At 40.8% G+C, this 15,783-nt stretch overlaps 1 protein-coding gene across 5 annotated transcripts in view; it reads right to left on the bottom strand.

Annotated features, from left to right (window-relative positions):
- The window catches only part of magi2b (membrane associated guanylate kinase, WW and PDZ domain containing 2b), a 120,065-nt gene that overhangs the window by 33,256 nt on the left and 71,026 nt on the right, over nt 1-15,783 (bottom strand). For all 5 annotated transcript variants that reach the window (XM_086108726.1, XM_086108730.1, XM_086108729.1 and 2 more), the window contains exons 7-9: nt 4,653-4,710; nt 2,534-2,655; nt 1,008-1,190 (exon numbers count right to left, since the gene is read on the bottom strand). In XM_086108726.1, the coding sequence (XP_085964852.1) occupies nt 1,008-1,190; nt 2,534-2,655; nt 4,653-4,710 (363 nt within the window). The remainder of the gene's footprint in view (nt 1-1,007; nt 1,191-2,533; nt 2,656-4,652; nt 4,711-15,783) is intronic.

Here is a 15,783-nt window from a genome sequence, read left to right on the forward strand (position 1 = left end):
TGCGAGTGTTTCGATTGTTTTGCATGATTTTAAATTTTTTTTTGGGGGGGGCAATTATTTGCAGATAAATGTAACTTGTTAACAGTATATACTTTGCCCGTTGTATGCATTCCGTTCTTACTATCAGTAATATGTTAACAGACAAAAGCAATTAAATATAAATATAAATGTATTATTATTATTATCATTATTATTATAATAATTATGGCTATAACTAAGCAGGTCTTCCTGTACGACATGAAAATATATCATTACATCCCTGTGTGCACCACAGTAGTTCACTGCAACAGAGCGCCCATGTACATAGATTATAGCGGTGGGGTGCACTGAAAAACTGGCATGATAATCAAATCAATACAGAGCATACTGCATGTAGTCAATTGCAATTTTGGAGGGTGAACCTTTGTGTGGTGGCAAAATGACACCACCTAATTGTGATGCTTCCCCTGCTAGGACCCACCAGGCCTCTTAAGTGGCGCGTATTGCCAAAAATAAAGACAAACAACAACAAAACACAGCATAAAACCCATTGAGATAAAAGGTTTAACATTTAGATTCCGCTCAACAGGTACAGAGTTGGGTTAGGACTTAAAGACCATGTAAAGTAAATTCAGAGATTTGTTTTTAAGCGCAATGTAAATGTTTGAAGATAATTGCGTGCAAAGACAGAGAATTATTTAGGATGCAATTGTGGAGTGTAGCTGTTCTTCATTATTGCAGTTTTGCGGATTTTTTTTTTTTTGCGTGGCTAAAACCTTGGCCAGTGATGAACTTTGGCGTCCAGCATGAGTCGCCCCTCCCTCCACTGCATAAGAACTTGAAAGCTTCCCTTCTCATCAGTGCCTACACCCCTGAAAATAAATTGTCCCTTTAGATAAAACCACTCGCCTGGCTGCTTCAAGGTATCTTGTTGTTGTCCGTGAGTTCGTCCATGTGGTGCATCACATTTAGAAGACGCATTTGATTTTCACTTGACGGGCACTTGAAGAGAGTTTTGAAGTACGTACCTGTGTCCATCTTTCCGTCCTGAGCGGCCGGCCCATCTGGAATGACACTCTTCACTTGCAGGAACTCGTCGGGCTCATCACCTCCAATTATTGTGAAGCCAAATCCCATGTTACTCTTTTGTAGGCCCGTAGACAGAAATGTGCCTTTCAATTGGGTCGGGTCCCTCGTGAACGGCGGCTTTTCTGCAGGAGAGACAAAACAGCAGCCTGAGGTTGAAGGTATTTCTTGTAGAGTTGAGTCGTGCACAGAAGATCTCAAAGTGTTTTTTTTTTTTTTTTTTTTTTAAAGAGTGGTGTGTGGCAGGGGTGGGTGTAAAATTAGTTCTCTCGCACTCTGATTACTTTGCTGCATGTTGCGCCAGCTTTTGTGCAGCTTTCCCCCAAACATTAGTGAGTCATTTGGAGCTTATTTTGGAATGGTCTAGCACACCCTTATCTCGGTGCCTGGCTCAGCTCACTGGAGGCCTTCGGGGTGATCATGTTCTCAGTGGTCTAGCCCGCCCACCCGACTGCTGTTCTCTCCACTCACCCCCACACATGCCGGCATTGCGAATCTGCCCTGTCTGGTGCTTCTTCACAACAAGGCCGCTCCTAACATGATGGACAGTGGACAAAGACGCATGAAAGCTTGATGTGCACCGACACAGCGCAATTTGCATCGCCACCTTTCTGTCTCTTTGAGTTGTCCGCAAAAGTTGAATGGAGGCACCTTGGCTTTTCTTGGTTGTTGAAGACATTTTGCATTTCATCGAAAATTCTTCATCTGTTCTAAATTTTAGGTGAGGGGCCTTCCTTTTTATGTCTCTGATTGGTGTGTCCCTTGAGGGTGATTACATAAGAGATGCTGTTGTTGTTGTTGAGCGACCTCCAACTGGGTCCCAAAGCGGCTCCTAAAGCCGCAGCGACCCGGGTACCTGCAGACCCGATTGTCGGCCGTTGACTGGGAACCGTCCGTAACCCGAAGGCACGCCCAACACCGCTTGGTGGTCGTTCCCGAGTTGGGCAGATGCTGTTGTTTTTGCCAGGTATGGCAACAGGGACTTTTCTTGTTCCCCTATTCCCTAGACAAGAAGAAGAATGGAGGCCCTCCCAAAGGTAAAAAAAAAAAATATATATATATATATATATATACATACTGTATATATATATATATATATATATATATATATATATATAGGCGATGGATCGAGAAAAGATACATTTTGTTACGTAGAGTAATTGACATATCTCGAAATGCCAAATACGGTAATTTAAATAACAACTATTCCCACGTTTGCATTGAAAATAAAATTTGCCTCCATTCAACCCGCTTCCAGTATTTTTTCCGTTTGGATCCAAACGTGCTAAATGAATCCCTCGGTTATTTCGCCCGTTTGGCAGAGGCAATCCTTGGTGCAACTGCTTAGCACATCAGCTTCCGCGTTTGTTTGCGTGTGCAATCAATTTTGTCGAACCTTTTGTACTTCAGGCCCGTTGAGTGATGTTTGTGCAATTTCCCCACAAGATGATACCATCACGCAGTGTACCTCTGTATATGGTGGGCAGCGGGAGAGCGGAGAGGCCCTGACTCTGCATCTGCCGTTGTTGCTCAAGGCGCCGCTTTGCTTCCAGGACTGGATTCTCAAACTGAGTCCTGCGATTGATGTGACTGCAAAGAACATTGACGATTAGGCCAGAATCATAACGATACAGTGCAGTCAAGTCCCTGAGAGAATATATTGATCTACTTAGTTATTTTAAAAGGCTTTTTGCCTTTCCACACCACCACAATGGATTTCATACATACAATGGGAGTTAAGTGTGGTGTTTTCACAACATGACATTTACCATTTATGGGATGACAGTAACATGATGCACGTTAGCCTCCAGTTCCAGGGTGTCAAAAGAATTAAGGTTAAGAGATATCATTGTAAATATGGAAAGGTTTAATACTCACTACTTTTGCAGGAGATTCAAAGTGCCGCATTTTTCAAACCATAAGGCGCACTTAAAATCTTTCAATTTTCTCAAATTTTCGCCTTATGGATGTCTGAAAGTCAACTTTTCAGTTTGTCGTCTTGAATTCAAATTCCGTCCTTCTCATTCTTTAATCATTATGTTTTCATCATGCCGGAACGAGAGCTATTTCCTGCTTCCATGTCTAACAATCATGCGAAATATAATCCAACTACCTATTACTGCGTTTGGATTGAACGCAAGCTGAGCATTTCTGGCAGCGCGTTTCCAACGTTAAAATGTGTTTCCGCGAAGTAAACTACACAGCCGGCTTGTAATCGCTCTGCAGAACCGAAAGGAAAGTGAGTGCATTGTTTACAGCTGTTGAACTGTCAACCAAGATAGCATTTATCATTACCAGAGAAATAACACGACCACTGGTCACGAGACCGACGATGTTCAAAGGTTTTTTTTTTGGTTTTTTTTTTTTTCTTTCCATCTATCAGAAGATCCCTTCCCTCTTCTCCGCTCAAAGCAAGCCCCAATTTTGTTGCATGGTGAATAAAAGTGCTCCTTGATATTTCGTGTCCGGTCTGAACATGCGCTAAATCTATCAAATAAATATTTGGTACAACAATGCTTCACATAATCCACTTTATAACCTGGTTTGCTTTATGTATGAAAATGTTCATTGCTATTGCGTCTAATGGTCCGTAAATGTGTGCCTTACTGGGCCTTCAGAACAGCCACCCTCACTCTGGAGTTTGTGCATAATGACTTCAATTAAAGCTGGAAATCATCTTTGTTGTGTCTCAAATCCATTAAGTTGGCAGAATAGTCAAATATTAGTAAACTATATTTTGGTAACCAGACGTACCTTTTCATTGCTGCAATTTGGACCTCCTAATGTATTTTTAACACTGAAATGATCTTGTTCTTTAAATTAGCTGCATCTCAATGAGGTTGTGTTCAACACAAAGGTGTACAAAAAATGTTGATTTCAACGTAGCGTCCATTTTTTTAATGTCAAAGTAAATGATTGGTTATTGATTCATCTTAAAGATATAAGCTTCATTGCGCAGTAGTTAAATCAATGTGACAACTAGTGAGGAGAACCCCATTGCTCTATAAATAGAATACTGAGGGGAAAAAATATATTAAAAAAGTGAAATTCATATATTTACCACACAGAGTCAAGTTCTTTTGGATTTATGAAATAAAATTTCTAAATTAAATCTCACAGCTAATGAAAGACCCTAATTTCAATCTCAAGCAAGGACAATATTACATAGGAACAGTACAATTGGCTTTTAAAATTGAAATTAAGTGAAAGATATTTCTCCATTTGTTTAATTAGGCCGTATGGTGTAGAGTACAACCTTCAGTTTTTGAACTTAACTACTCATATATACGAACTTTTATACAATATTCAAATGTATTGCGACGCACCTGCAGGCTACCGTATATTTCCAGCTAAAACGGTAAATCCTGGAGGCAATATGTGACTACAGCCAAAGGGTGTTTAAAAAAAAAAATCCACCCCATAAATATTGCAGCATGAAATAAACTTCAAATTTGGATAATCTGTGCCTATTACAAGAGTTTTGACAAATGAGCCTCGAGACGCCAAAGACAAGCGTGAGCAAAAAGTCATTCATAATTCATCACGATGCAAAAAACGCAATGGTTGCTTTGGCCATTGCGACTTACTCCACGTAGTAGCTGCCATAGATGGGGTCGTCGATCTTCTCCCAGCCGTAGGGCAGCTCTGAGGTGCGGGGACACACATGAGGGAAATGAAGTCAGTTTATGGCGTGAGCAACAGAACAAAACCGAACACTAGAGCCACTAAAAGGAGACAGCGGGCATCTAAGGTCACGGGCCAGCACTCGCACTCGTCATTTTTCCTTGACGGTCGATACTCGAAAAAGAACACTAATTTACTGTGCAATTACTGTGCCGTTACATTCCACCACACCCAGGTAAATAGATTGAAAATCCACAAAGTACCGAAGAAATACAAATGCAAAAAAATAAATAAAATAAAATTTCAAAAAAGTATATCAGGTGGAGGTATTACTGTCTTTTTGTCACCATCCTCTTGTTCTACGCTTCAGTGTCTGTGACTTTGAATGTGTGTGGCTTTAAAAGACAGGGCTTGGCTTGTTGAGTGAAGCGAAGGTCAGCGAATGAGATTTTAGTTGGCTGTTGTCAGCTCAGGTTAGCCAGTCCGTGCGCGCGTTCAGTCCCTTGGCATCACATGTGGTCAGAGCAGCTAGCGTAGGAACAAGCTTGAGTATTTATTTTGTGATCATTTGCCCCAAAAAAGTGAGTAAAAGTGCACCTTTGGCTGTGTTGCTCCTTGATTACTTATGAGGGTGTTCCAATCCATTCTAATTAGCGGGGGTAAACAATATCAAATGAGCTAATGATATGAACGTCATTGCGTCGGCTCGTAGACGTGCTTATTCGGAAGCCAGTTCTGCTTTGCAGTGCACAACACACATTGCGCTTCATCTTCTTTTGTCGTTGTAAAATGATCACAAATTTTGGCCAACTCAGGGTGCAACTAACAATTATTTTAATCGATTAATCTGTCCATTTTTTTTTCTTCAATTGATTGATCAACTGAATCAAAATGCTTTTCTGTCCTTTCTAAAATTCCCTTCAGAAACAGAAAATATTTTCAAATTGACAGTGCAGAAAATACACAAAGAATAGACTGATTGATTGTGATTCGGTTACTGGTTTAGTACGTAACATGTCAGAAAAAATGCTAAATGTTAATCTGTTTTCCACAGTAAAAGCAAGAAAGAGAGAGAGAGAGAGAGAGATGACTTCTAAAACTATGTAACAGATTTAAGAAAGCCAATTTCCAGACAATTTCAGACCTCTCATTCACAAAATAAGTCACACCATCATTGGGCTTAAAAAAAATAAAAAATAAAAATCCATACTGAAACCAAACACAACCCATTGAAAGGTGTCCCATCATCATTATGCAAAAATGCAAACCAGTAATTGTACATTTGTAAAATACAATGCTCCCTTGTATGTCCGAAGAAAAGAGAGTGTCACTGCATGTGTTATGACAAGACCTGTGAACGGTGGATTTAAGAATATGTGCCATTTTTAAGGACAATTAAGGCCTTCTTTTGGGAAAATCTTAATGTGAGGCTCTTGTAAAAGTTTATTTAAAATGGTCACTGAGTTAACTTGCTGTTATGGTAGCTCAATCAATGCCCATCCCTGTTCTACAGCAAAAAATTGTTCCCGTTTATAAAAATGTGTACCAAGCACATCTTCACATTTGTCTGTTCTTTTCTCACAGCCGCCCACTCCCTTTTGGCCTTCCAGCTTCTCCCTTTGTTAATTGTCTCGTCCTCGCTGCCAAGTATCCCCTTTCCCATTTATCTCTCTTTTACTGCCCTCGGATAAAGTGGGTCAAAGCGGGGCTAAAACGCTGCGTGGCTTTTTGTCCTGCCTTTGACCTCTAGCCAACAAGACAACACAGAGTAGGATACAAGTGCAGTGAACCCCACCATATCCCGGTTCATGGTTGGCTGCCTTGCTTCATGACAGATTTTTAAGCCAACGCTGTTTAATGGGCTTGCAAGAATCAGGAATTTGAATGATGCACTTTTAGTGTAGTAACGCGTCAGGTGTACAGATCTACTAGGAGAAATGCAGCAGAATGAAGGGCAGGAAGAAGAGGCAGAGAAGCTCCTCAATGAAGCTCCAATTATTGTCGTGTGTGTGTGTGTGTGTGTGTGTGTGTGTGTGTGTGTGTGTGTGTGTGTGTGTGTGTTAAAGGAGCAGTTGTTTGAACATTTACAATTACAGTAAAATGCTAATCAATGCTAATTTTCATGAGGTGCTCTTTGGCATGAGGCAATATCCATCCATCCATCCATTGTCCGAACCGCTTAATCCTCACTAGGGTCGCGGGGGTGCTGGAGCCTATGCCAGCATATGTTCACATTAGGCTCGGGAAAGATTTTAACTTAAACTCTTTCGTTAAACAGTTTAATGTTTAGTTCCCGTTTATTTATTGTCTGAGTTTTACAATTCGACTGGGAGTGACAAAAACACGCTGTGCCTTTTCTTTTGGAGACCTGTGCCACAAAGTGTGTTTTAACAAGATTGCGCTGTACGTAGGTAAGTTTAATTAAGACATATAACATGCAAGGGAGTCGCACATCATGGTGTCTACAATCACAGCCTTGATAATGCCTATTAAAACATCACGACTTGAGTGTGATTGCTTTTATCTCCATTTAGTGAACAACACCGAGTTTTGTTTATTCGTTATTCCAGCCCGCCAACACAAATAGTTCCGCATTTTGCATATTCGCTAATTGGCAGGTTCACCGGTGATTCAAGCACGTAGTTATGAATGCCATTGAAGTTCTCGACAGGACATGCTTGGGGGAGAGGGAGTGCCTGCAGCCAATCATATTTCAGCAAAGCATGCCCTGTCAAGAACTCCAGTTGAATTCTTAATAATGGATCCCAGGTGCCTGGATGTAAAATCCACACTCAACACAACATGCAGGGGACACCAACATTTTTTTTTCTTTGGTGAACGAAAAACAACCATAAAAATGACAACAACAACAAAAGACCCCCACTTATAGCAACACATTGCATTTTTATCAAGTGCTATCAAGTTCTGCCATTTTGTCAAAACGCAGATTGATGATTAGCCACCATTGTGATAGCAAATTAGCCAGCTAGCTTGTTCAGCCTTGTTTCTAACAGTCATAGAAACAATAAATGCAAAAATAACGATTCACTAACAAAACAATGTGCTACCTGTATGGTTTATTTAGGTCGTTCCTTCTCATCAACCACTGCCCGCTGAAGTAGGCCAAATAACAGCTTCGAACACTTTGAAGTGGAGTGATGTGTCATGTTAAAAGTCCCGGAGCATTTGCACTGTATATTACTATGAAGGACTCTTGTGTAATTAAATTGTTTGGTCAGAACGAACTGTTTTATGAGTGTGCTTCATGAAATACAAATGGAAGAGGAAAATGTGTATTGTGCAAGTTCCCCTATTGCGGGTGGCTGCGGAACGATCTCCAGCGCTCAACAGAGCTTCACTGTATGTCGCTGTAAGAAGCATTTAGGATGTATTTGGGTGAAGCGCTCACTTGGCAGGATGAGGAACACAACAAGGGGATTGACCTTGCACTTTTACGTGCAAGTAAACATAGAAAAATGCCCATCCACACCCACAGCCATCTGCTCAAGCTGCTCCGCTCCCACACAAGCATACGCTACTAATTCAGCACTTGTGATAAGCATCCATCAGACATTTTTTAAGAGGTCATCTTCATCCCCTAAAATGTTTTATACATAAATAGTAAAAGTACACTCTGATATCTATCATAAAGGACTTCAACTTCAGCATATTTTGCTTTTTAGACAACACTCATTACAAAAAGTAGACATAGCAAGACGTATAGTGTGGGGTCAAGTGCTCCTATTGCCTTAGCGGCACAAACTATCACAGTGTATATGCCATTCACACTGCTGTGTTCGCCTGATAACACTAATAACACTTAATATTGAGGCACTTGCCAATACACGCACACATTGTAAATCGAGTCAATTTGTGGAGGAACTCAAACGTTCCCCTTCATCTGGCGATTAGCGTGGCTCTAAAACCACGGTGGCCAAAACATGCCTCATTCAAATTAAACTGCACTAATGAACAAACCACCAGAGGGTGCTGCAACTGCGCAAATGGAAAATAACCTGGCCTTTTTACCAGATGTGGTGCTTGAGTGTGATTTTAATAATAATAATACATTTTATTTGTGGGCGCCTTTCTAGGAGTGGATTGTTGTTTTGTCTGTGTGTGCTCTGCGATTGGCTGATAACCAATTCAAGGGCGAACCCTGCCTACTGTCCAAAATCAGCTCGGATAGGCTTCGGCACGCCTGTGACCATTGTGAGGATAAGCAGATCAGATAATGGACGGCAGCAGAATGACGTTACCCAGTCACGCAGGCATTCACACATGTTAAAAATCAATTTTGGGGTTTGACATGGACACCAACCTGACCGAATGTGCAGCCGCCTGCCGCCATTCCACACAAATATAGTATATTGTAACAATGCTAAATCCGTGCACTTCTCAGCATGCTTTCTTTGACTGAGTGTGTGGAGATGGGCCACCGGTGCAGGGCCCCCGGGCAACTTTCCAGCACCAGCACAGAGAGGTCCAACTTCCCCCACTGAATGATATCATGCTGGAAAGTGTGCGACTTTACCATTGTTACAATATGCAGTATATACATTGTGTTTTAGAACAATACTTAATCATACTACAGTTGCGAAAGCTTGTGGCCAAATGTAGCATTTCATTCCACGTCGGGTACATTCAAATGACTAATTTGATCCCGATTGCTTCTGTATTTTTGTGCATGTCTTTTATTTTTTTTTTGAGTGTGTGTGATTGTTAAACATCTCCATAAGGAACAAAAAGAAACACTAATAGAATAATTCATCTTTGTCATTAAAATATACTTTTTTAACTTTGTTCCTTGTGCTGTTCATTTCAAAGAACTTTGCGAAGCATTTTGTACTTTGTAGCACAAATTTATTGTTGATACTAATTATACTTTATAACTTGGAAAATGTTATACCTTTATTTGATTTTACTCCATCCTCTATGATTCATTTGTTTTTTGAACGGATTATGTTGTTATCTTAAATTGAAAACCTTTGAGATTTTAGAGTAACATAAAGTAACTGTTACTACCACAAACAGATACACAAGCATGTCGAAAATTAGTATTGATTCCCAGCTACTGGGAACTGAACCTGAATCGGTTCAAATGTGAATGGTACCCATCCCTAACCGAGATACGCATGAATCATCTTAAATTGGAGTGATGTGCATCCCATCCCTTTGGAAATCCTTCAATTTCTTGTCCCAAAAGAGTGCAAAAAAATGTATGTATTTACGCAGCTTAATCCACTTCTTCACCCTACCATTATCACATTGTAATTATAGAAAATACATATATAATGAGATGTGCCAAAGCTTCGAAGCATGCATGGAGTAACAAAGCGTGCCCTTCATTTAGTATTGGAGCCCAAACTGATGACGCTTCAGATTTTGCAGCAAGGTTTAACAACAATGTAAACCCTTTGGCAAGTGGCTCCAATCAAAATCTTTTGATAACCTGACGGTCATCTCAGAGTTTAAATCAAGATTTTTCTAGTTTCTGCACAAGAGTTTGGGGAGCGTTTATAACGTGTATAGCTTGGAGGGGAGAGCAACTTCAATCCTCTGAACGAGCGGCCCGGGCTTCTATCCCAGCATTTAGTTGCTCCAAAATCGGTGGTCGAGTGGGTTCGAGCCTTGTGCCTGGGATTATAAACCTGGCCAGCAGGTGGGTTCAGGTGCACATGAAGCATCGAGATGAAGCCCCTCTTGAACCAACATAGATGTGTAATGGTCAAGCAGAAAGTAAACTATTGTTCGACATCATGCATTACTCTATGACATAATGTCTGAATTTATGATTAAAACATTTTATATTCCAACTACTTGCTAAATTTCAAGGCTGAACTTGTAAATTATTGAGCTTGTAAATTATGCAGGCAAGTCAAACTCCTGCTATGAAAGCCGTACTTGGGAACTTTACTTCTTTATACACCAGGCTTGAAATGATAGAGGATCTAAAGTCCAACACCATTGAATTTGAATTGAACTTGAATTCCGTGAGGATTAACTCTGCATGTGTTTTGCTTTTTCCTTTGGTTATTTAAAATTTTCATCAAAAACATTTTTTTGTCTCAATATTAACAACAGCCGGTTTTCACAAGAATGATAGTTAAAAAGTTATTTGAGACATATTATTATTGTTATTATTATTAGGTGACAGCCATGCACACACAGTGCCTGAGCACACACACTCACATGCAACACAAAAACATTACATATTCACACAGACACACACGTACACAGGACTTGGATAGACAGACGGGCTTGCACACACACACACACACACACACACACACACACACACACACACACACACACACACACGCACACACGCACACACACACACACACACACATTCCCAATTCCCCAGCCTTATTATTTTTACAATTAGTATGCGCTCATCCCCTCATGCTGTAATGTAATTACAGACAGATTTATGATATGATTTTATTCCTCTGTCTGTCTGCGTGTGTGTGTGTGTGTGCGTGCTCAGTCACTGTGTGTGCATGCCTGTCACCTCACACAACCTTCCTTCCTCCTCCCGCAGGCGCAGGAGTCAGACACGTTCCGATTCCGACCCGCCTTAAATTCCCGCCCACCGTGTCCACTAACCACCTTTAAACGTCGTCCTATTTGCCACTTGCCCTCCTCCCCCAAGTGTGAGCAGGAGGCTGTTTCTATGGCAACCCCCAGTCTCCAAGCTGAGAGCTCGGTCTTGTCTAAATTTCCTGTTGCTGAAATACACAATGTGACTGAGTGTGCGCCTACGAGTCTGTGTTTGCACTGCTGGTGTACATGTGAAAAAAAAACAAACAAAAACACTAACTCATCAGATCTACCAGTGTGTCTTCGGGTGTGTTGCTAACCCAGCACATTTGCGTCTCTCTTGAATTAAGGTTTTAACCTTCTCTAATAAAGGTTTTCTTATCTTATCTTATCTTCCCTCTTGCAAAGTGTCTTCTCCATCCATCCATATCTAGCTAGCTAGCTAAAGGCACGGTAAGAAAACAGCAAAATGCAAGTCATTTTCTCCATGTCAATGATATTTATCTTACCCAACCATCTGCTAGCATCTCAGCAAGATTTAATTGATCAAAATGAAATAATGCAAGTAAAAAACAATATATTGATAATGCCCACAAACTAATCAAAGAAAGTGTCTCACAAAGCACAATGAATATGCTAATATTTAGCTAACTAGCATCTAGTTCAAGATCCTTCCAGAAACCCAGCAAGATAGTGTGCTGGTTAGAAAGCTAGTTAGCTTGAAATAGCTCATGAGTTTTCTCATTACTAAACTGCCGGATTGCTCAGCTTGAAAACAATTAACAATTGACTGTAAAAAAAACAACTGAATAATTTTCATTTTTAGAAATGTAAAAATGATGTTAATATTTGACTCCATTTTGTATCTATTTATCCATCATCCAGGTATCATTCGTCATCTCTATTGTATCTATATATCTATATTTCCTATATATTCATTTATTTATATTTGTCTTGATCAATGTATCTATCTATCCCAAATATCCATCTATGGATAGGGCTAATCGTTGGCACTTGCCTTGTCACAATCCCATCGCTCTATCTCTGGTCATCATGGTAACAAAAGTTGAGGGGCAGTGGCTCATTATCATGAGAAGGGATCACACCTACAACTCCTGCCCAGACCTTCTCGGTGAACTACTCAGTTGACTGGCTTCGCCAATACATTGAGTTATAAGCTTCGCCAGAACAAGTTACTCTTAAATCAATCATTTTCCATCAGCACAAGATACTTGAGACTGTTTTGGGATGAAAACAGGGCAGAGACTCACAAGTCTGCAAACAAATCTGTGAAAAAAAATAATTGCAATGCTTCAAAGGCAATGCTCCCCAGAGAAAATCAGTTGGTACTTTTGACCCCTGCGGTGTGTCATATTATGAACTGATACTGATCAACAACAGCCGTTGGCTGATAGTTGTGCCTCAAGTGATCTGAAAATTATTTGGCCACAGTATGTCATTTAACATGTAATCTCATGGCTAAAAAGTCCAGAAGCAGTACTTCTATCCGTTAATAAATGACTTAACAATGTTATAATATTACCTCTGAGTTGCATCATTCACTCATCTTTTTTTAATCCATCCATTCTTCCTTTTGTCTTTGAGTTCTGTCGCTCTACTACAGAAAAGGAATACTGATGTATTGAAGAAAAAAAATGATGCTAAAATAATCTGTGTGAACACTGCTCTTTTCTTTTGGCTTTGAATAGCAACTGCGCCAAAATAAAAACTGATATATTGCTGAGGCCGACTGTCCCAACATAGTGCTAAGGCATTCTTGCAGCACTTCAACTTTAGCTTATCAATTGGCACTTTTCTTCCTCTCCTCCCCCTGTCTCAGTCACCGACAGGCGCTGATGTGGTGGCCTCGGCGAAGCTCCACGTCGCTAATCCGGGACGTGAGGTTATATTGACGCCGGTGCAGGGATTGGAGGCTTTATCAAAGGCAGAAGGCGCAGCAACAAGCGTGCTGTCGTTTGAAACGCTGAGAAGCGATGTGAGCCCGTGTCACCTATCAGAAAGAGAACCCTGACGAGCCTTTGAACTCCCAACAGTCTGCCACATCATACACATATATTGAAGATATATAAATAAAAATGTGCGTGTGGCAGGCGCACAACACGCGCGTTGGTTACACTTTTGCTCGCCTTGACACAAACAATCGTCTCCTCAAATCACCCTGAACGCAGCTTGGGAGGCCTCAGAAAAGGGAATCGGGAATAAGGTTACAGTGTGACACTGCGAAAAAAAGACTGTAACAAAAACAAATCCATGACATAAAGGGAGCAGCGACAGAAGATACAAAAGCACGACTTCCAAGAGTGATTTTTTTTTCTTTGCCACTGGTGGGGCCTTCCAGGCAAACGGGTAGCTTGCAAAGCGCATTGTCAAGCTGTTCATGCATTGTTTTATTCACTCTCCTTGTCTACATCCATATTTTAGTGGCCCATACCTCATGCGCAATAATGTGAGCCAAAACAAGGACAAGATGGACTTCACATCGTCACTCGGTGCACAGTAGGTGCATGGTTTTTAAAATGTAAGTGCGCCAACGCCACAGTTATTCGCACGCGGGTTAATTATTCAAAACCAGACAAAAACATTAAGAAGGACAGAAAATTGCCTTTTTAATAACTTGAATACAAACAGTTACTTAGGTGTAAAATTAAACAACTAAGTAAAGTTTTTCTTATTTGCCTATTTCTGAAAATGTGTCTGATGAGAAGTGAATACATCTGCACTTCTGCGCCTGTTACATAACAGTGGAGCAAATGCATATAATAATCACTCCCATACTAGTTTTCCCTCACCAATAAAATAATCAGATAAGATGACAGAATCAAATGTGTGGCCGCCAGTCCCCCCATGTGCAACACGACTGCTATCATATCAAAGCCAAAAGGTAAGCAGAGCTGCATCAAGACCGGAGCAAGATCTTTGTAGCACCCCTAAACCTCTGATCCGAGAATCACCCGATTTCAATTCACGTATGGCACTTTGAGTTGCATTTTTTGTTTGTACGGAAAGTGCAATAAGTAAATAAAGTTCGACTGGCACTGATTGACAGAAAAACTATTTCTAATTTTGCTAATTTCGAACGACGGCTGGTATCACAACATACTTAGTTGGGTCCCATGTATCTCAAGACACTGCATTTACCAATAAAATTACTGTTTTCAGCAGTCGTGTACAGTATATTACATGCTGTGTTTAATCAGGAGTTTTCTTGTAAAAGTTTAATTATGTCTCGGTTTAACATGTGATGAAAATAAGCTGTAGCGTCAAGCAATACATGCATTTTTAATGACCGTATGCATCATTGCTGCTAAACGTGTGCTGAAATGTACTGCTGCAACAAGTGCTGTAAAAAGAGAGCCATCGTGGAAAGGGAGAACAATATGTTGAACGAGCGCGAGCAGAGTGCCGGGTTATTGCTGCCATGCATGCCTCCTCCGTCCAAGCGGCTGTTTTCCCTGATAAAAATAATGTTTCCTGGCTTCCACTGCTGGAAGGCACTCGCTCCAGAGGATGTGCTCTCTCATCCAGGATTTTCATAAATGTTTGTTTTTGTTTTTTTGGCAGTTACGGCGCTCCTTTCCCCAGATACTACACAGAGCCAGACTACCCAGCAGACTTTGCATGTTTGGTAGGCGAGGAATAGATTGATGGTTCCAATCTGTGGTGGGCCTTCTTTACAAACAACACTTACAGCCTGCATTTCAAGACACTGTAACAGTATAAGACTGATGGATCAAATTTACATGGACGTCTATACAGTCTCTGCTATCTGAACTCATTCTAGGTCCTTGCAGAAGATAAAGAATATATGACTGACAGCACTGTTATATTGAATGTCTAAATGTGTTGCTGCAGTATGCATTACTCGTCATGTGTTAGCATTAAACTAGTGAACTAAACGTTAAGTCCTGTTGTTGTTGTTGTGACTTTTGGCTTGTGTTTCCTGTAGTTCTCTTTGTTTTGTATCTCTCAAGAATGCACTCTCAAGTCAGAGCAAGCAAACAAAAGCGTTTGAAAAACTCCTAAATCAGGTCACTGGTGACTCTGGGCACCACAGCATCTGAAGCATTGCATATGGAGACTTACCCCCCCCGTGGTCTACAGTTGGGACCTAATAGTGGTGGTATTGAGGTAGATTCAGTCAGTTTAGTTCCCACTGAAGTCTAAATTACCAAGCACATGGTCGACCACTGGTTAGTGTCAATAATCTGTCTTCTCCTGTGGGTTGTACAAGGTTGAGTGTCACCATTGATTTCCTTGGACTGACGAAGCGGCAGTCATTGGGAAATGGAGCGGTTAATCCTTTAAACATAGTCTAATTTACCTCGCTTATGTTAGGTATGATTACAGATGGGGAAACAAACCCCTGAGGTATGTTAGATTTTTTTTTCCTCCTTCTACCCTGCAAGGTCCGCTGACTGACAGAGGCAAATGAAACAGCGGCAAGCCACACCGCCATGTCAGTGAAAGACAAGGCATGTGTTGTTTTGAAAATCCATTAAGAGAGAGAGAGAGAGACGCAAAGAATTTAGT

Source organism: Hippocampus guttulatus, chromosome 4 (genome assembly GCF_054856545.1).
Source record: "Hippocampus guttulatus isolate MCC_2025c chromosome 4, RoL_Hgut_1.0, whole genome shotgun sequence".
In the NCBI taxonomy this organism is placed as follows: domain Eukaryota; kingdom Metazoa; phylum Chordata; class Actinopteri; order Syngnathiformes; family Syngnathidae; genus Hippocampus; species Hippocampus guttulatus.